General features: G+C 60.7%; 1 protein-coding gene across 3 annotated transcripts in view; it reads left to right on the top strand.

The window, feature by feature from the left end:
- RXRA (retinoid X receptor alpha) overlaps positions 1-21,037 on the top strand; it is a 113,616-nt gene that overhangs the window by 64,232 nt on the left and 28,347 nt on the right. For 2 of the 3 annotated variants that reach the window (XM_031654695.1, XM_021927075.2), the window contains exons 2-4: positions 12,708-12,958; positions 19,207-19,357; positions 19,990-20,169. In XM_031654695.1, coding sequence (XP_031510555.1) covers positions 12,761-12,958; positions 19,207-19,357; positions 19,990-20,169 — 529 coding nt within the window. In that variant the 5' untranslated portion in view covers positions 12,708-12,760. Of the gene's footprint in view, positions 1-12,707; positions 12,959-17,515; positions 18,554-19,206; positions 19,358-19,989; positions 20,170-21,037 lie in introns of those variants that run through there. The other variant, XM_017949503.3, reaches the window with a different exon arrangement.

The raw sequence follows: 21,037 nt of genomic DNA, 5'->3' as shown, positions 1-21,037 counted from the left end.
TCCATAGCTGCCACCGGCCTGTCCATCCCTCCCCTTCCTTCCGAGGCCCCTGGGGGCTGCTGGCTAGGCTCGGAGTTGCTGTGCACGCTGGCTGCAGCCCCGTCTCGGGTTCTTGGGGCTGGGCGCTGAGGAGCAGAGACGCTGCCTGCCACCTGTTCACCCTCACGTCTGCAGAAAATTCTTCCTGCGCCCATTTTACAGATGAGTACACCAAAGCCAAGGGCTGAAGTGACCTCTCTGTAATGAAGCATGAGATAGAAGTCTATGGCTGCCTGCCCTCAAGAAGAAAGAGTTGTTGAAGGGATCTGAATTCAAACTCCCCCATGTCACCTCCGAAACAGAAATCGGAGTTCTTTGCTGCAAGAGGCTGGGGCTTTCAAAACACCTTGGGCTCCCAGAGTCAGGCTGGGAACCCATCACCCCAGACAGCCCAAGCGAGGCAGGTGCTTGGGAGAAAAGGGAAGACACTGAGCCCAGCAGCTCGTCCCCTCCTGCTGCCACAGTACCCTGATACGTGCCGATTGGTGTGATTGGGAAGGGGACACAGTGAGGCCTTGGGTCAGAGCCTTGGTGAGGACGGGAGTGGCCGTCCTGGGGACAGAGGGCTGGGGCCTGCACTTGCCTGGATTCCCTGGCAGGATTTCCTCTCAGCCTCCTGGGTCAACATCTCCTTGGTGCAGGGTGGAGCCCACTCCCCTCTCCCTGGGCTTAAGGGAAGGGGAGGGGAAGTCTGGCACACAGTGGGTAGGGGCCCGGGCCCCCCTAGAAGTGGCCAAGTTCAGACCTAGCCCAGGCCAGGCTAAAGCCAGCTCAGCACACCCTCCTCTCCATTGCCGTCCCCTCCGTGGGTCACTTGTCAGGATGTCCACTCTGTCACTGCCAGAAGTTCCCAGGCCTCCCCATTACACTCCCAAAGTCCAAAGCCCCTAGCCTGGGACAGTGGGTGGGGGGCCAGGCCCTTCACAGCAGGCACGGCAGCCAGGAGGGAGGTTTCTGAGGCTTAACCTGTGGCGTCTGTGGCCACGGGCTGGTTTGTTTCGCCCAGAGTGGTGACGAGCCTGACCCGGGCCCTCAGCAAGTTTCTGTGGGGCAGGAGGGACGCGCCGAGGCTGAGCTTGGAAGAGGCAAGTCTGGGTGCAGTTGAGCCTCTGGGCTGGTGCCGGTGAGCTCCACCATAGCCCTGGCCCTGGGGATGGCAGAGGCAGGGAGGGCGCCCATGCCAGGGCTGTGATGGGGGAAGTCCTGCTCAGTGGGCTGACGTCCTATTCTCGGTCTGTCTCATGGGTGAGGGCCTGTCCCCAGTCTGCAGATGCCCCGCCAGTTGGGCCCCTGCACATGACAGGCACCCGGCTAGTGTGTGTGGGTGGCGAGCCTCTTCTGTGGGGAGGATGCAGCGTGCTAGGGTGGGCCTGGGCTTACGGCGCGGGTGTGGAGGGGGTTCTTGGAAAGTCGGGACCAGCCAGAGAGGGCCCCCACTGCCAGCCTTGGGTGCTGAGCAGGTGCTGCGTCCTTCGGGGACTCCCTGCCTGGACTCTGTCCGTCGCACGGCCCCAGTGGCTGTGCCCTGCCTGCTCTAACCACATCTGCAAGTGGTGCTGCTCCACCGGCCATGGGAGGACCGGGGACATCCCCCAGAGAGGCCGGCCCCACGCCAGGCCCCAGGACCTGCCTGGGGGAGCGTCCTCTGCCCTGATCTTTCCAGAGTCCCTGACTGAACCATCGTGTCGGCCTCCAGCGTGGAGCTGGCCACGCTCCACCACAGGTGGGACCTGAGGGGCTGCAGGTGTGTTTCTGAGCCAAGTGGCCGTGCACATGAGGGTGGAGAGGAGAGCAGCCCTGAGGGTGGAAAGCCCGGCCGTTCCACGACAGAGCTGCTGGCGGCGGCGGTGGGGCCTCTGAGCCACCAAGAGACACATGGCTCAAAATGAAACAAGAATCATTTATTTTCCTGTTGAAGGGAAACTACCCCGAGGAGCCCACAGGCTGGGGGCCCCCTTGCCGCACAGGCGGGCTGTGGGGCAGGCGGGGTTTCTCCAGGAATTCCCCTGCTTCCCACTCACCCTCCTCGAAGGTCTGGCCCTGTGGAGGTGCCAGAGACAGTTCAGGGGTACGGCCTGGAAGGGAGGCTGCGGTGCCCAGGAGCCCCTGCCTGGCCCCGGAGAGGTGAGCGTCCTGCCAAGTCCCCGGGCTGGTGCCTGTCCTCCAAGGTGGGCATCATTGCTGGAATTCTCAGGGCTCATGGGCGTCTGCTGTGTCTGGCCACCCTGGTGGTCGAGGGGTGGCCAAGGGGTGGACTGAGGCTTCAGAAGGCCAGAGCTCCAGGCCTTGGCCCGGCAGCTCTTGTTCTGGGCTTGGAAGCATCTTGTCTCCTTGAGCCTCAGTTCCTCCCCTGCAGGACAGGCGCAGGAGATGCTTCTCCCCGTTGTCACACTTCTGTGAGCTGTGTAATGAAATGTCGGCCTGGCGTGCACCTGCAGTAGGTGTTTGAGCTGTGGGAGCTGTGGCCTACAGCAGCTCCTCTATCACCTGAGGGAGTTTGTGTGTTTGCAGGGGGCCGTGAGAGTCACCCGGCTTGGTGCAGTGGGCAGGGCAGGCCCCGGTGTCAGAGCATCCATTTTGCAGTGGGGGAGGGTGGGAAGGACGTCACACACAGGCGATTGGGGCTCCCAGCTTCCTGGTGGCCCCACGCCTTTGATCATGCCCTTTCCGTGACTCCGCTTCCTCCCATGGGGACTCTGCCAGGACTGGGGCTTGACTCCCACCCTCCTAGCGTGTGCCCTGGACGGCAGTCGGGTGGTCTGCTCACCATGCCTCGCGGGGAATGGCCGTGCAGGGGCACAGGTCAGCTTGCTGAGTGTCTCCAGCTTTGTGGCTGGAAAGCAGCTCTCAGGACTCTTTCAGGGCCTCTTGGCATCTTTCTAGGTGGGTGGCCCTGAGCCCGCCTCCTCCCTGCACCCCCACAGCAGGAGCTCCTTTTTGGGAACCAGTGGAGTGAGAGTGGCTGGACAGGCCTGGCCCTGGAGCTGGGCGATTTCCATCACGGCACTCCTCTGGCTTCCTCCCTGGCGCTGGCTGGTCCAAGCGCTCCTGACTTCTGGGTCCCTGGGATGGGCGGGTGACCCCGTTAGTGAAGCTGCATGAATTCTCGCTTACCCCAGCCATCTTTAGGCTGGGGGGATGTGGGTGCTTCCGGGTAAAATCAGATGCCCTGTAGCTCTCCTAAAGGGGCCAGCCTCAGATTTGGGGTCCCTGGTCCTGGCCCCTGGGTTCAGGATTTCATTCTGGCCATGCGGGCTGCACCTTGGGGATGGGCGTCCCTTGAGGTTTGTGCCTGTCGGGTGGGTGCAGGAGTAGCAGCTGCATTGGGAGCCCGGCCCTGGGCAGGCACTCTGGGATGGGGCTCCGAGTCCCACAGCTACTGGCCAGTCATTGCCAGCCTCTCAGCTCTCTGGGGACAGACCCTGCCTGCTTGTCCCTGTTAGCGGCCAGTTCTGCAGGTGGTCACTTGGCTTCTCCTAAAAAAAGAGAAAAAACCTGCCTTGCCCTGGGAAGCCCTGGAGTCATGGGGAAGCGGGAAGTGACAGTAGGCAATTGGCATTTCCTGAGCCAGCGTCTGGGGCAACTGCACCAAGTACAGGGTGAGCCGGGCAGGGAGGGGTGCAGCCAGCTCTGCTGTCAGCCTGAAGCCATGAGCGGCCTGGGCGCTCTTCTCCCTGTAGCACTGGGGCACACACAGGGTGGTGAAGGGGGCATGACACGACCAGGAGTCTGGCAAGGGTTTGGCCTGCACCTCCCAGCTGCCCGGCCCAGGTGTGCCCCCTTCATCCCCATCTGCCTCTAAGCTGTGAAGAATTTGGGAGGGGATGCAGCTCTGGGACTGTTTCTTCTGAACCATGGTGTTTCAGGCAGCCTGGCCCCAGATTAAGTGTGCCCCTTAGCGCCTGGGGCATCCCTGGACAGTGGCCACCGTGGGCATCTGGCAGCCCCGCTAGCCTGGTGGGTGATCGCAGTAACAGCTGCAAGACTTGGGAAAGGTGGCTCGTGCATATTTGGTTGAATGTAGCTGGACGTGGTGGGAGGCCTGTGGCCTCAGCTCCCATGGTGGGCTTCTCGGGGGAGTAGGCATGGCAGGGTGGGGTTCCTGCAAAGACCCTGGCCCTCATGCTCCAGTTAGCAGGTGTCTTCATCTCTCAGCTCTGTCTCGAATGCTTCCTCAGTGCAGGCGCTGACTACTCATGGGGAGCCCCCTCCTGACCACCCTCTTCCTCCTGGGTATGCCTCCCACTTCCCTCACTGTGGCTGGGCTGCAGCTGTACCTGCCACCACCAGGTCTAACCTCAGCGCCCCTGGGCTGTATGAATGGGCTGTGCAAGGGTGACAATCAGCCTGAGCACCACTTCTTGTTCTTCCTTCTGCCCCTGGTCAGTCCTCAACTTGCTCACTGTGGCCAAGAGGACCCAAAACACCATCCCCTTGCTACTTGTGACAAAACTTGTCAACCTCTCTGTCTGGGCTTCAGCTTGCCATCTGCACAGTGGAGCCGAGCAAGGGTTTGCCAGCTGATAAATGTCGTAATGTCGTAATAATAATGTCTGTGTCATGTCTTAAGTAAGTAAGTAAATGCATGTGTAATAATGTAAACCATCATAAATGCATATATCTATAAGTAATGTCGTAAGTAATAATAGCCATCTATATCATTATCTTAAGCCAATAAGTAAGTAAAATTGCATTAATGTAAATCCCTGTAAGTAATGCATGTGCATTAGTAATAAGTAAGTAATCCCATAGTAATAATGTAATGTCATTGTCTTAATGTAATCATAGAAATATAATAATAATAATAAGTAGTAATAAGTAATATTATGTTAGTAATCCTCATAAAATATAATGTAAAATGTGTCATATATGTCCCTAATAGTAACAATAATGCGTAATGTCGTCCATATACTTTCTAAGTAATAGTAAATATAGTAATAACAATAATGTTATTAATGTAATGCATGTGTCTAGTAATAGGTGATGTTAATGTGTGTTGGTGATGATGGTAGTGGTGATGGTAGTGATGGTGGTGATGTATATGGTGGTGGTGATGGTGGTGATATTAATGTTGGTGATGGTGATGATGGTGATGTTAGTATTGATGGTGATGATGATGGTGTTGACGTTGATGCTGGTGATGATGGTAATGTTAATGTTGGTGATGATGGCAGTGGTGATGGTGATGGTGGTGATGATGGTGATGGCGATCGTAGTGATGGTGGTGGTGATGACGGTGATGATGTTGGTGGCAACGGTGAAGTTGATGGCAGTGACAGTGCAGATGTGTCATTGCACACTTGTTGGATGCCTTCACAGACATCGCCCTAAGCTGAGTCTTATAGTTTTATAGATTATAAAGACTATAGATTTATAATCTTATAGATTATAAGTTTTATAATCAAGAATGGTTTTCTTGCCGAGGCCCTTTGGGCCTTGATGGGGCCTGTCTCCATGAGGGGCCACTGCCAGTGCCCTGGGAGTTTGAGGTCAGTCAAGACTGAAGGGTGTTAGGTTGGTATCTCCTGACTGAGGCTTGGGGAAGGTCAAGGTTTGTGGGTCACTACTACTCGTTGTCATGCCCTGGCAGCTCGTGGAGTTCTCTGGGGGAGGGCCCTGGCAGGGTCTTGTAGGTCTGGGTTGCAGATCTGCCCCTGCCTTTGGATCCGTCTCCCCTGTGGACTGAGCTGCCTGGCCAGCTGCACTTGTATGCTACATGCCTCAGGGGCCAGAGGCCTCAGGCAGCACCTCTGGGCCCCTCATCTTAATGTCACGCCCCCTCACTACCCTGCGTCTCCCAGTCTCCCCTTGTGCCAGCCCCTGATCTTGCACTGGGGAAACTGGACAAGGTCCCTGCCATGGGGGCCTCTTGGGCTGGGAGGGCAGAGGGGTGGGAGGCAATGTCAGGGGGCCCCATGGAGCTCAGGGAGGGAGAGGCCAGTGTTTGGCTCCTCCTGGGTGAGGGGATAGGGAGTCAAGATGCTGCTTTCTCTGCGTTTGTGCAGGGGTGGGTGATCATAAAGGTAGGTTTGGTATTCAGAGTCCTTGAAGGTCTCTTGGTCACGTGGCACCTGGGGGACCAAACTTACAGAGGCAGAGGCGGGACGGGAATCCAGAGCCTGACCGACCTGGCCTATCTGGGCTCGGTCCTGAGGCCGGGACACTGTGGACTCTCAGGGAAGTGTCTGTCTCCTCTCAGTCGTGGCAGGAGCCTGTCCGTGCTGGCTCTGCAATCCTGGTCACTCCCAGCTCCCACGTGTCCATGGGGCTGGCAGGACTGTGGCATTGTGTCTGGGGCAGACCCACATCTCTGTCCCTCCCTTGGCGGAGTCCCGCCTGGCCTCACCGTGGCTTCCTGTGTCCACTGCTGCTTCCTTCTCACCCCTTCCCTCCTGGCCCACTGGCCAGCCCGGGGGAGCCGATCATGGAAGAGCCTGCCTCACTGGGCCCTTGGGGCATCCCTGTGTGTGTCACGGAAGGTTGGGTAGGGCAGGGCTAGGGAGTAGGCCGGCCAGGGGTCTGTGTGGGGGCCTGCAGGGCACCCGGGAGCCGGCAGTCCTTAGGGCCACTTCCTGGGGGTCTTGTGAGCAGGTGCGGGCTACAGTGAAGGAGATGCATGCATTGGTGTGTCAGGCCCCATCCTCCTCTCTCCTTCAGAGTCTGGGTGGTTCTGGGGCACCCCGGCTCAGAGCAGGGGCCTGCGTGTCCAGCTTCCTGCAGGTGGATGACTTCATAGGCCTGGCCGAGGGAGGGGCTGGACCTCCCCATGGGGCCCCTTGACATTGCCTTCGAGGAGCTCCCCCATCAGACGCTCCTGTGGAGGCAGGCCTGGGTCTCTCCTGACTTCAGGAGGGCCAATCTGGCCTGTCCTCACATGGGGCTGAGATTTGGGGCCGGGGTGTTGGTTGGGGAAAGGGCAGGGTAACCTCAGAAGAGCTGAAATTCCAGCCTGGGCCACCTGAGCTGTAAGCTGACACCTGGCCTGGAGGTCACGAGTGGGCCATGCTCCTGGGGCTGGAGGTGACAGGCCTGAGTGTTTGCCTGCCTCTGCGGGGAGGCGGGAAACAGATGCACAGCAGGTGTGGAGAGCCCATCCTGCCAAGGGCCCATAGGGCCCATCTTCAACAGCCTGTGCTGTTGGCATGCCCATTTTATGGAAGGGGAAACTGAGGCTCATCTAGGTTAAGGGGTTACCTAGGGTCTGTCCAGCAGGGAGCAGTGGGTCCTGTGGTCCCAAGGGTAAGCAGAAACCCGTTCTCACCATGGCCGGCATCTCCTATGTTGGGCACGGCTGCCCGCCCCACCCTGGTTCCTCAGGGCCCCTCACCCTCTGAGGCTTGCGGACACTTCCTTCCTCTTCCTCCTACACTAACCACCTTCAGCTTCCCCCAAACCTTGACGCGCCGTGGTCCCTGCCACGTCCTCATCCCAGTGCCCGCCAGCGCTGCCCTTCTCCCTCCCCTGGGTGGCCGGGGGAAGCAGTACTTCCGGAGGTGGGGGCTGGAGGAGGGCGATCCAGGAAGCTCTGAGGGCTCGCTAGCTGCTTGCCACGGGGTTTCAGTTCCAGGGGGGTCCCCAGGCAGGTGGCACAGGGTTGCAGGGACGTTGCAGGGACCGGGAGCAGGCAGGCTGAGGACCGGCTGTCATCTGGGTGCTGGTTTTCCCAGTAGGTTTCCTCACTGCAGGCTGAGCTCCTCCCCTGTCCTGGGCACCCTGCCTTCTCTCTGCACCGTCCTGGATGCCCCACCATGGAGCCCACAGGACCCCACCACACGCTCCCCCATTTGGAACACCGTCCTTCCCTCCGCTGGGCTTCCTGGGGCCCCGAATTGGATGGTCCGGGTGTCCTCTGTTGTTCATCTAAACAGGTGGCCTGATCCCTTGGTCCCAGCCTGTGGCCTGCTCAGACCCTGCCACGATTGGCCCTGCAGATTCCAAAGGGATGTGGAGACTTGAGTCCCCCTCTCCCAGAGCCGGAGGTTCCCTGGCTGCCTCGGAGGGGGCTGGAGTCCTGAGGGCTCGTCCCCGCCCCAACCACAGTCGGGCTGGCATTTCCTGCCACCTCCTCTGCCTCCCCCGCCTGCCAGGCAGAGGCCGGAAGGGAGTTGGTGGGGGTTCCCCAGGCTTCCTGCTCTGGGGTCCAGGCAGCAGAGGCATCCTGGCACTGGTGAGCGTTCTGGAGGGAACTGTGCAGCTTAGGAATTTTGGTCAACAGGGACGTCCCTTCCCACTTCCAGCAGACCCTCTGGGATGTGAGTGTCCTTGGGGTCCTGAGTGGTGCCTGCATACACCCGTGGTGGGAATTCACCATCTCGGGGAGCAGCCTGTGCCATTACTAGGCAGCAGTCAAGACAAAGAACATTCCTTAGTTCAAGTTACTAAACCTGCCGCTTAGCCCCCGATACTCAGGATCTGCCATGTGAGGGCCCAGGGAGCTGCTCTGTGCCTGCCCTGGGTGCTGGGCATTCCAGGGCATTCATCTCTGGTACATGGCTTTTGTTCCCAGCCTCCAGGTATCTGCACTTTAGAGTCAGTTTTGTGCCAAGGGGGCGATCGCTCCACCACTTCCTCTGTGCAGGATAAAAATCTAGTAGCTGTGTGATTTTGGCCCATGTAGGGCTGCTGGGCACTGCCCCTGCCAGGATCAGGGCCTGCTTTCTTCTCTTCCATTTAGCCCTGGAGGTCCCTGTGGGCTTCCTGAGTCCTCCTTGCTTGGAGTTCGGAGTCACACTGATTGCCTGTGGTCCTTAAGGGGCCACAGTGGGTGTGAGGGGTGTGAGGCTGTGCGATTGTGGGGCCCTGTGCGGCTCAGGTTCTGTGGTTCCCGGATCCCGCCATTCAGTTTTGCGACTCAGGCCCCTCTGCCACTCCCTTGAGCGGGGAGGGTTGTGTGTCTGCTGGCTCCCAGGTTGGGTCTGGGTGTCTGATGCTGTCCCTGTGTTGTGGGGGTGCGCCTGGAGGGTCACGGAAGCCAGTGGAGACCAGCTGGTGACAAGCACCCCTGCAAGTCCAAAGTAGGATTTTTTTTTTTTTTTCGAGATGGAATTTTGCTTTCGTTGCCCAGGCTGGAGTGTGATGGCGTGATCTTGGCTCACCGCAACCTCCACTTCCCAAGTTCAAGCTGTTCTCCTGCCTCAGCCTCCCAAGTAGCTGGGATTACAAGCATGCGCCACCATGCCTGGCTAATTTTTGTATTTTTAGTAGAGATGGGATTTTGCCATGTTGGCCAGGCTGGTCTCAGACTCCTGATCTCTGGTGATCCACCCGCCTCAGCCTCCCAAAGTGGTGGGATTACAGGTGTGAGCCATCGCGCCGGCCCCAAAGTAGGATGTTTTTAGAATAACGCCTGTGGGAGCCACCACTTATCAGGGGTGGGGACGGATGGATGGCCTGGAAGAGACAGAGCCCGCACGTACATGCACAGGGCGCTTCACTGCGAGTAGAGGATGTCGAGGCATTTTTTGCCTCTTCTTTTTAAATATTCTCTTCCTGACCAAAAAGCATCTCTCTCCAGAGGATTCCAGAAAACACACCCAGCCTATTGTCACCCAGGCTCTGGGAAGGTGTCTGCTGTGGACAGAGTCTGTGTAAACAGGAAGGGCTGGGAACGGGGCCCAGGGGCAGCTGGCTTAAATAATTCAGCTCCTGAGGTGGCCTGGAAGGCTGTCCCAGAAACCCTCCAGTCCCCTCCTCCAATTCAGAGTCCCCCTGACTCCCTAGTCTTCCCAGATTACATCTGGAGCAGGGGGTGGGGTGGAGAAGCTGAAAGAATCCAGGAGTGATTTCTCCCATGGCCTTAAAATTCCCGTCTTCTTCCCAGAGACCAGGACGAAAGGTGGGCGGCCTCCCTGGGGTGCCTGGGGCCTCAGGTCGGGCCACTCCAAGGCCTGGCTTCCGAATGCAGTGCTGAAGTTTGGGCTCCCTGCATGGCCTGGCTTCCTCCCAGGTGCTCCCAGGGTTGCCCGGTGGAGATGCCTGCAAAGCTGATTTGTGCACAGTCGTGCTTTCTTGTCCCTTCTGCCTTGAAGTCAGCATAGTGCTTCCCTGGATTGACCTGGATAAGGAGGGCCCAGACTGGGTCCAGGCTCAGCCTGTGTGGACTTGGGGCCGAGCAGAACTCACTGCTGAGTAGGTGTGCCTGTCTGCATTTCACAGATGAGGAAACTGAGGCTTGGTAAAGGAAGAAGCTGACTCAGGTTTCCTCTGGCAGGGGTCAGCTGAAGGTGGGTGAGGCAGGGCTGCGATGAGGCAGCCGTGTGGCATTCGCAGGGTCCCCACAGTGCCCTGGTGGGCATGGTAGTGGTTGCCTAGCCTAGAGGCAGCTGCAGGTTTCTGGGAGTGTGCCTTTGGGGCAGTTCTCATCTCACACCTTCTCCATGCCTCAGTTTCCCTGTCTGTCACAGGCCGGTGATGGTAGCTTCTCTGAGAGTTGTGGGAATCAGTAACATCAGGTTATGCAGATATTTCATAGACTTATGTGAGCAACCTGATTTTGTGTTTGTCTGTCTCAGACACACTCTTTTGCCTGCCTTCTCTTGTCAGTCCTTAGCTGTTCTCTCTCTGGCCTTCTGCACCTGGGGATTCTGGATGTGGAGACTTCTGGGCTGCACATGTTTGACATCTACATGTGGGTCCTGCCTGTTCTCCTCCTGGGAGTTTAATGACTAATAGGGCTGGTTTGCAGTACCCGTCTTTGCCAGTAGGTGCCACCAACATCTGGTTCTGGAATGCCTTAAGTCTGCATTTTTAGTTCAATGAAATGGCTTATTCCCAATATTGTGAATGATAAAGGTTTCCAGTGGGTCAGGCAAGGCTCATTTGCTGGTGGGGTCTGTCCCCGAGTGCAATGGGGCACTAGTGACAGCCAGGCCCATGCAGTGCTGGCTGAATCAGGGCAATGCTGGCTGAATCTGGCATCCAGGCCTCCTTTTTGCACCTTCCTTCCTGGGATGGAAGCGAGAGGGGGTGTGTGGGGCAGGCCTGAGGCTAATGGATAGGAATGGGCAAATGCTCCTGAGCAGGGGTTGGCACAGGGTGGCAGAGCCTCTGTGTTCCTGCTGCCTCTGAGCTGGCCTTGGACAGCTGCTGGGGGCAGCAGAGCTGTGTGCGATAGGAAGAGTGCCGGCTTTGGATGGGGTCAGGACTGACCCCAGTCCCGATGCTGCCGGGTGGTGGTGGCATCCTAAAACTCATGCCATGTCCCCCCAAGACGCAGGGTGCACAGGAGGCAGATGCCCGTGAGAGGCCTGGCCCAGAGGTTCCTCTTGCTTTAGCCTGGCACCCAGCGAGTGGGCCAGTGCCCTGGACACAGCTGCTCTGAGGCTCGGGGAAGTGAAGTCTTCCCGGGGCTGTGGAGGGGTGCAGCCAGGGGTGTCCCCTGACCTGCAGCATTTGGGCTCAGTCATAGCCACTCTGTGTGTTCATGGTCCTGCTCGACTCCTCAGAAGTGCCTGTGATTGCCGCAGGTCAAGGCACGGAGGGCCCAAGAGGCCATTCTGCAGATGGGAAGGCTGAGGCCCGGAGAGGGAGAGTGACTTGCCCCATGTGCTCAGCCCGTCGAAGGCAAGGTGGGGGCAGGCAGGCAGTGCCTTCGGCTCCCGGCATGTGCTGCTGTCTGTGCTGCCTTGGTTGGGCTCTGACATTTCCCAGTGGTCTGCTCAGGCCCATGGGCAGTAGATTCGCCACCTAGGAGCCTCCTCTCCGCTGTGCCAGTCTCCAGGGTGTGGGGGGGAGGCACCTCCTGAAGCACGGTCAGGGCTTTGAAATCCGAGATGAAAGGCGGGAGTGTGGGAGATCTCAGCCTCTCCTGTGGCCTCTGTGGGCTGCCCTCTTGCTCCTGGCACACACCCAGGCCTGGCGCAAAGCCACCCAGCAGCGTCCAGCCCACCACCCACACGGGAAGTGCCCCATTCCACCCCTCTGGTCCCCTCAAACAGACCTCGGAGCGTGGAGCCAGGGGCCTGAGCGTCCGCTGCCCGGGCTAACACTGCTGTGGCACCTGAGCAGGCCCAGGCAGCGTGGCCTGCTGGTTAGGGCCACAGACATGGCAGTGGGTCCGTAGGCGCTGCCAGTCCTGGCTTGGCCACAGGCAGCTCTGAGTACTTGGGGCCTGGCTTCCCGCATCTGTAAAATGGGAGAATCACAGTGCTCACTGCGGACCTCCCAGATCCACGAATTCACCCGCACTCAGCACTGACCAGGTCCTGGTACACAGTAGGTTCTCGGAGACACCAGCCTTTATGCCTTTCATGGTTATTCCCAGACCTTTACCTTGAGTCCCTGTGGAGATGGGCAGAGGGGCTGGCTGACTAGTCCCGCCCACCAGCCCCTCCTCCCTCTGCTTTCCCAGGTGGAGGGGCCTGCAGTGCTGAGGGTTGGAGCGACCCAGGCAGGCATCCTGGGGCTCACTCACAGTGGGTTCTTCCTGCGTCTGCCGCAGGCCCAGCCTAAAGCCAGGGTCAGGCGCAGAACAGTGTCTTGGAGGGGAGCTCCGGGCACGCCTGGCCCCTAGTGAGTGTGAGTTTGTGTCAGTGAGCTGTCGAGACCAACGGGGCCACCTGAGGGTGCCGGGGTCTTCCGGTGGGTGCATCTGTAGCTGGGGAGGCAGTGCCTGGTGAGGCCCAGTGTCACCTGCGCTGACCAGTCTCCTGTGGCTTCTTGTCTTGCAGATTTCTCCACCCAGGTGAACTCCTCCCTCACCTCCCCGACGGGGCGAGGCTCCATGGCTGCGCCCTCGCTGCACCCGTCCCTGGGGCCTGGCATCGGCTCCCCGGGGCAGCTGCACTCTCCCATCAGCACCCTGAGCTCCCCCATCAACGGCATGGGCCCGCCCTTCTCGGTCATCAGCTCCCCCATGGGCCCCCACTCCATGTCGGTGCCCACCACACCCACCCTGGGCTTCAGCACTGGCAGCCCCCAGGTGAGTGTGGGGCTGGGGCAAGGGGAGGGGGTGGGCCTGGGGGTGGGGCCAGGGGTGGGGCTGTGGCTTCAACTGCAGGGCAGCCGCCTCATCTTGAGGCCTCTGGGAGGTAGGTGCTGTGGTCTCCCGGCTTGACGCAGAGTATACAGAGCCTCGGGGAGCAGCGTGCCGCGGGGGTTTGAGCCCAGGTCGGGCTGACTGCTGAGCTGGGCCTTTGGATCATCAGCCGAGGTGCCTTGCAGCTGGTTCTCTGCGCACGTGGCCCCCTCCCATGCTGGAGGACGCAGGACTCCTTGTTCCCATGACTGGGGGGCTCAGCAGAGAGAGGCTGTGGCCTCCCTCAGGCCTAAGCCTGCTTCCCCAGAAGCCTGTGGCCACACAGCCCGGGTCCTCCCCTGAAGTCTCTGCTCACACCCCAGCCAAAGGGCCCCCAGGGAAGGCGTGTTCGGACTCAGGGCAGCTGCACCCCGCTTAGGGATGCTGGCCCTGGGACCTGCAGTGGCCGGGTGTGGCAGCGGTGCTCCGTGGTCTTGGCTCCCCCATGGCTCTGTGGGCGCCCGGCTGTCTGTGGAGTGTGGGGACCTTTTCCACAGTTGAAGTTGGCTCAGTCTCTTCTCTAGCTCAGCCTGGCCCTTTGGGCTGTTTCTGGATCAGGAAGGGCTGGTGCCTGGCAGAGCCTGGCACAGTCCGGGTCTTGTCATGGGGAACTTGGAGACCTGGTCCGTGCTTCCCTTCTTCCTTCTTACCCCGAGTGCCTCTCGTGGAGTTGTGCCCAGCCCTGGGGTGTCCCGTCTGTGAGGGTGGAGGGCAAGGCTGGGCCTCCTCCCCTGGCTCCTGGTGGTTGCTTGTGGATTTCCACCTGGCCGGCCGGAACCTCCCGGACTCCCACTCGGCCCTCCCTCTCCAGGGGCTCCCCGGATGAGCAGGGGTTCTCCTTCTGCTCTGAATTTCTGTGTTTGGGTTTCACCCTTTGTCCCTAGTAGCTGAAGGCTCCATGGCAGAGTTTTGGTGCCATCTCAGGACAGCCCACCAGGGTGGGACTCGCCCTAGCAGCTCCTCTGCCCACATACAGCTGACAGTGCCACATGTGTCCTGTGGATTCCCAAGCCCCCTGCTGCCCTGCCTCTGTTTACCTAGGGCAGGCACTAGGCCCAAGGGATTGCACGTGAGGGGGCCAGGAGGCAGCAGATGGTCACCTATCCCCAAGCCCCCATGCCACTTCCCAGGTAGCCCAGGACCATTCCTGGACTAGGACTGGGCTGTGGTTGGGGTCTGGAGCCGGCCTACCACCCATCCACTTGGGCCTGTTTAGAGCCAGCCTTGACCTCCCGAGCTCCTTTTCCCTGGAGAATCTTGCTGGCTTTCTGGGCCAACCCCATCAAAGCCCCTCTGCTCTGGGGGATGTGTGCAGAAGAACTGGGGCCTCTGTCCGTGTCCCTCTCATATCACCTGGCCTTCCGAAAGCAGGCAGCAGGCCCAAGGTGCTGGCACGAGGGAGGCCTGGTCGTGTTATTTTTAGCGCACCAGCCCTGCCCCTGCTCTTGCCGGCGGCACGGTGCCCTGTGGCGAGAGGGTGATGAAGACTTGGCTTCCGCCTGTCCCTTGGCTCACTGGCCAGCACCTGCTGGGTCTCAGGGACCCAGGATGCCCCTTGCTAGGTCCTCCCAGGTCTGCCGCCTGCCCTGGACCCCAAGGGGTCTGTTGCACAGTAGGTTGCCCCTGTGGGTGGCAGTGGTGCTCCCAGAATTCTCAGGGGTGCCTGGTGTCCTCGGCACTGTTGAGCCCTTCTCGGGGAGGGGACGGCAGCACTAGTTGAGGAGGCTTTTCAGCGCTGCTTCTGGGCCGTTCTCTGTTGTTTCCTGTGCAGCCATCTCCTGGCACAAAGTAGGGGCTTGTTGAAGCCAAGTTGCTTGAGAGTGAGTGGTGCAGGTCCCCTTGACACTGGCGAGGGCCCCCGGGGTAGGTGTGGGTGAGGAGCAGACGCGGGTTGCCCCAGACGTTCCCTGCCCGGCCGCCGTTGGCGTCGGTCTGCCGTTGGGCTGTGTGTGGGTCTCACCCGCAGTTAGTTTGCCGTGGTCTGAGGCCCATGCTTGACTTGGCCCTGGTTCCCCAGACCCCATAGCTCCTTCCCTGGGGGTTGAGTCCAGCTTCGAGGCCTCAGCAGTTTGTGTTGGAACCCTGGGGTTCCTCACATTCATGGGAGTGTGAGGAGGGTTTCAGGAGGGATGTGCCCCCACTCCTAGCCCCAAAACCACAACCGCAAAGTCAGAGTCGCTGGAGTCAGAGAGATTCTCTGACTTCTGCTGCTGTTGGGGAGGGCCAGGCATTGTGCCAAGCACTGCCTTCTGCCTGCTCAAATCCATGGCAGGAAGGGCCTTCCACGTGGCCGGGTCCAGGCCACTTGACCCCTCCTGGCGGGGAAATAGGAGTCTGGGGGGGCTTGGGTAGAGCCAGGCCAGACCGCAGCTGCCTGGCCCCTGAGCTGTCCCAAGTCTCTTCCCTGGTCTGGAGGCTCTACCAGAGCAGGCCTGGGGGACATTCCCCACAGTGTCCCAGAGCCTGCCTGGCTGCAGCCGGCGCACGTGGGCACGTCGCAGGTATTGGCGGAGTGAGTCGGCGCCAGCTTCCACACAGAGCACTTCTGAGTGCCCAGCCTGGAGCTGGACTTGGTGTCAAGGCCTCTGAGCTCCAGTAAAGCCTCCTGGCAGCAGCGCCTGCCGGGGGCCTGTGGGGCTGTGATGGTGCACAGGGAGGGTGGACGCTGAGCGGGCTTCATGGGGTCGGAAGCAGGGCAGCACCGGCGCCCACCCACCAGGGACTGAGGTCAGAGGGGAGTGTGCGGAGGAGCTGGTTTGCTCCTGCCTTGTTGGACAGATGAGGCCCAGCAAGGCCTGTGGGCCTGCTCCTGGCACAGAGTGGGCCTTCCCCAAGTCAGGGCTGGTGGAGAGACCCTGCAGGGGCTCAGGAAGGAAGGGTGTGGTGGGTGTGAGGAGAGAGCCAAGAGACGGGCAGGAGACCTGGGTGGGGCATTGAGGCGGCGGGAACTGAAATAAGTGCCAAGGATCTGAAAGGGGAAATGGGATGGCCCCCACCCTGGCCATGCATGGAGTCCTGAGGCTCCAGCAAAGCGACAATGAGGGCCTGGCTCTCTGGGGAGCTGGAGCAGGGAGTGTGGGAGGAGACCCTGGAGAGCTGGGGGGCTGTGGAGACCACTGGGGGAGGGACAGACCAAAGCAGACCCCGGGGGTGGCCCTCTGCTGTGCTCCGGGGGCTGTAAGCCAACCTGAGGCCCAGCAGCCTAGGGCTGGGAGGGTGGAAGAATGCGTGCCTGGCCTCCCCGTCCTGGCACAGTCTCGCTTCTGCAGCCTGGACCATCTTCCAGGTGAGCCCAGAGAGGCAAGGTGGGTGGCCTCAGGGCCTGCAGCCAGGATGGGCACCTCAGCCCGGGCTCCGCTCTTCTCAGACATGAGGGGGCTCACCGGGCCCTGGGCTCATTGGGCTAGCCAGAGCCTCTGATCTCCCTGAGGTCTAGGGGAGCCAGGGATGCACCCTGAGTTCAGCACGGGACCTGGCTTGGCCGTGACGCTGAGAGGGAGGGTGACCGTCTGCCATTCTGTCCTGCCTGGAGTCCCTTTCCTGGCCAGGGCTGCTCTGGTGCTCCCTCAGTTTACCCAGGGCAGGTGCTAGGCCCAAGGGACTGCAGATGGGGGGCCGGGAGGCAGCACGTGGATCCCTACGCACCCTAGGTGTTTTGGGGCAGCCTAGAAGAGGAAGTGTGTGAGTTCCTTTGCTTTGTGCTTCTGAGCAACCTGGACCTGCAGTCATGGCCTGTACTCCCTCAGCCTCTGGCCCAAGGACCTCCTGCTCACATGCCTCGGTGCCTCCCCAATGCTAGGGCACACAGCGAGGGTGCCCAACGCTTCCTGCTTGTGGATGCCTTTGCTGCCCCTGCTCTGACCTGATCCCGCCCTGGCTCTACCTACTTCTTTCCTTTTTTCCAACAAGCCCTTTGCTTCCCCACCTCTGAACACTGGCTTGGGGGTCCTTCTGCCTGGGACACCCCTTTCTTCCTCCCAGTCCCTGGCCTGTCTCCTCCAGGAGGCTGGAGTCCTCACTGTAGCCGCCGGCCTCCCTGTAAGACAGCGAGTTGTCTGCCAGCTCTGCTCTGAGCCCTGCCGCAGGGAGCGACTCAGTTACCTGCACATTGGCTCTGAGAGGCACTGGCCAGGCGCGGTGGCTCACGCCTGTAATCCCAGCACTTCGAGAGGCTGAGGTGGGAGGATTGCTTGAGCCTAGGAGTTGGAGACAAGCCTGGGCAACATAGTTGAGACCCCGCCACTATTAAAAAAAAAAAAAAAAATAGCTGAGTGCAGTGGCATGCACTTGTAATCCCAGCTACTCAGGAGGATCGATTGGGCCCAGCAATTCGAGGCTGCAGTGACTATGATTGTGCCACTGTACTCCAGCGTGGGCGACAGAGTGAGACCCTGTTTTGGAAAAAAAAAAAAAAAGAAAAGAAGTAGGCACTAACGTTGTTCCAGTTTTGCAGATGAGGAAACTCAGGCTTACAGTAATTAAATAATTTTCCCAGTGTGCCATGAGAACGGAGGAGGCAGGCAGAATCCGGAGCCAGGGATCCACCTCTGGGGCCTCCAGTGCCTCCAAGCGAGACAGCGACTAGACCAGCGAGCCCTGGAGGGCCGGGCAGGGCCTTGTCCGCTGGTGCCTCCCGGAGCCCAGCACGGGGCAGGGCCAGCTGGGCACTTAGTTTGGGCGAGCTCTGTCCCTCCAGGGGCTTCACTTTTGCCTTCTGCAGAGTGGGGGACCCTGTGTGACCTTGGCCAGCCCCTGACGTCCCTGAGCCACAGCCTCTGCATCTGGGGCCCCCAGGGTTTTCCATGCAGGGAGTGGCAAGTGTGGGTGCAAAGCCCGGGCACGGTGCCCCTCAGCAAACATCTGGGGCCTTCTCTTGCCCCTTCAGTTCCCTCCCTTCTCTGAGAAGCGCACCTGGTGCCTGTGGACGTGAACACTGGGCATTTGGCGAGTCACACGGTGGCCACCCGGTTCTCCGGTGACTGGAGCCCCCACTGTGGTACCCCCACTGTGCTGAGTTGTCACGGGGGACCTCCTGGCCTCTTGCAGCCCACCTGAGGCCTGCGGGGACCAAGCATCCTCGCAAAACCTCACAGCCCACCTGGGCAGACCGAGGAAGAACTTAGAAGCCAGAGCAAACTGGGGCTGGAAGACTCATTCCAGGCACCGAGGCCCGTGTGAAAGGAGCCTTTGGGGTGGTTTTTGCTTTGCTTGCATTGAGCCTCAAACTCTTCCTGTCCCGTGAGAAGGGGGGATGGGATTTTGGAGGCCTGAGGAAGGAAGGAGGGGAGCTTCCTGCGCACAAGCGGTGGCAGGGGTTTGCAGAAGTGGAGGCTGGGGGCTGCCTGGCCGAGCGCTCAGTGCTGTGCGCAGCCGGGCTGGCTGGCAGGATGCAGCGGGAAGCGCCTGTGGGTCCTCTGCACTGACTGCAGAGCTGGGTGGAGGCAGCGGAACCAAAACTGCTGTGTCACTGCACGCTGCAGCTGTTACCAGGGTGACCGGGTGAGTTTCCCACGCTTGCCCGGGCGGCAGCGTGCGGGCTGGCGGGTGGGGCGGAGGGGTGTGCGGAGAGGCCAGTGGTGTCGTGCCACCCGATGCCCGGGGGTGTCCACTCCCCTCTCCTGTGTCACGTGACCAGGACCCCTGCCCTGCGGTGTGGTGGGGTACATGTGTGGTTCTTGGAGGGTCCCCAGCCCTCCTCCGTCCTGGGGACTGGGCCTCGGCGTCCTCATCTGTGGGTTGGGACCTCCCACAGTGCCTGCCTCATGGAGTGTCCAGGGGCACCCAGCAGGGCTGGGCACTGCCAGGGGCTCAGTAATGAGAGGCAGCTCTCATTTAGGTGGGCAGTGGATGGGGGGTGCAAGCAGGGACCGCCCATGTGTTGGGGGGTTGCTGAGGGGTCCTTTGCCACAGAGGCCTGGGGTCTGCTGTGGGCGAGTGCTGAGGTTGCTGCAGCCTCTGCTGGCCTCGCTCAGCACGCACAGTGGCCCCCCTGCTCCGGAGCAGCGTGGCGGGTGGGGGGCACGACCCTCTGTAGCCTCCGTGTCTGTGTGTGAAGTGGGGGGTACGGCTGCGCCATCCTTGCTGCAGGGCTCTGGGGGACGTACGGACGAACCTGGTGTGCACCCCACTGACCGCTGTGGTTGCCCCCCCAGCTCAGCTCACCCATGAACCCGGTCAGCAGCAGCGAGGACATCAAGCCCCCCCTGGGCCTCAATGGCGTCCTCAAGGTCCCCGCCCACCCCTCAGGAAACATGGCTTCCTTCACCAAGCACATCTGCGCCATCTGCGGGGACCGCTCCTCAGGTACTGCTGCAGTGGGGGCCGATGGGACAGGGTTGTCAGGCCACTGCAGGGTCTGGAGGCCTCCCCAAGTCACCCTCCTGTGGGCCATGCAGGACCCAAGGCCAGGGTGCAGGGAGGCAGGCGCCTGGGCCATGGCCCACTCCCAGGGCTCCACGAGGCCATTCCAGGGTTCTCATGTCTGTGGGACAGCGTGTGTTGGGTGGGGTGGGGCACAGGGCCGCCTGAGGCTTCTGGAGAGGAGGTGGCTGCTGATGGCAGGGTCAGTGTGGGGGCAGCCAGCACCGTGCCTCCTCCCTTGGCTGGGTCTGGGCAAGGGGCCTGTGTTGTGCCACTGCCCCCCACAGCCTGAGAGGGAAGAACGGGCTGCACGGTGCAGACACAGAGCAGGTGACTTGCCAGGGGCTCTGGTCCCAGATGAGCTGGGATTTATCCCTGCCCCACTCCCCAGTTGTCCTCGGAGGAGCAGAGAGGGCAAGGCCGGGGCCCAGTCTGAGCCCAGGCGGGGGTCTGGAGACCAGCGGGTCCCTTCCTGAGGCCTGGCCCACCAGCTGACAGTGGCAGCGTTGGATGCAGGGTGGGCTGCCTGCCGGTGCGGTGGCTGCTCCCCAGCCCTGCCCTGCCCTGTCCCGCAGGCAAGCACTACGGGGTGTACAGCTGCGAGGGGTGCAAGGGCTTCTTCAAGCGGACGGTGCGCAAGGACCTGACCTACACCTGCCGCGACAACAAGGACTGCCTGATTGACAAGCGGCAGCGGAACCGGTGCCAGTACTGCCGCTACCAGAAGTGCCTGGCCATGGGCATGAAGCGGGAAGGTAGGCCACGGCGTCGGGTGGGGGCACGGGCAGGTGTTGGACAAACAGTGGGGCCTGGGCCTACGCATGGACACCCAAGATGGACAACAGGGAGTGAGTGGCCTGGACAGAAACACGGCAAGGCTGAGGCAGGAGTGGCGGCGGGGCCCGAAGCGTGGGCGCACATGGGCCCCAGGCGGCATTTTCTGGCTGGCGTTGGCTGTCTGGCGAGGGGATGGTCAAGGAGACCTTCAGGTGGTGCTGCTTAGGTTGGAGAGGTGGAGCGGGGACGTCTTCTGAGCTGTTGGATGCCAGGGGTGGTTCCGGGCTGGCTTCCTCCCGAGGCCAACTCTGCTGCACCCCTGCAGGGCTGCCGGATGGCCCCCAGGCTCTTGGAGCAGTTCCTCCTTTCCTTGCATTTTTGTGCCGGTCTTATTAACAAATCTGTGTCGGGGGTGGTTTGCAGGGAAGGTCCCTCCCCCGATGTCACCACAATTGTCAAGTCAGACCTGGGTCGGAGTCCTGGGCCTCACAGGTGCTGTGACTTCCCAGCCCTGGCTGGCTGTGGACCTCAGTGTCTCCATCTGTCACATCCCCTTTCCTTCTCAGGTTTGGCGATTCCTGACCTCTGAGTGGGTCCCTGGGTCATGGTTTTCTCACGTGTTTGCGGGTGTGCCTCGATTCTTCCCATTGGGTCCCGTGCCCTGGGCTTTGTGGGGGTGGGAGGTGCTGTCTGGGGTGGAGATCTGCTGGTCTGTCCCCGTGCCCCCAGCTCTGCAGGACACCCTTCCTCTGTCCTCTGCCGTGCTGCTCCCAAGGCCCCACACCTGTGTGGCTGGTGTGTCTTACTTCCTCCCCGCCAGCCCGTGTTGGGGTCCCCAAGCAGGAT

This window comes from Papio anubis, chromosome 13, assembly GCF_008728515.1.
Source record: "Papio anubis isolate 15944 chromosome 13, Panubis1.0, whole genome shotgun sequence".
Taxonomy (NCBI): Eukaryota; Metazoa; Chordata; class Mammalia; order Primates; family Cercopithecidae; genus Papio; species Papio anubis.
The sequence above is the reverse complement of the archived record's forward strand: the minus strand, read 5'-3'. Positions and strand labels throughout refer to the sequence as shown.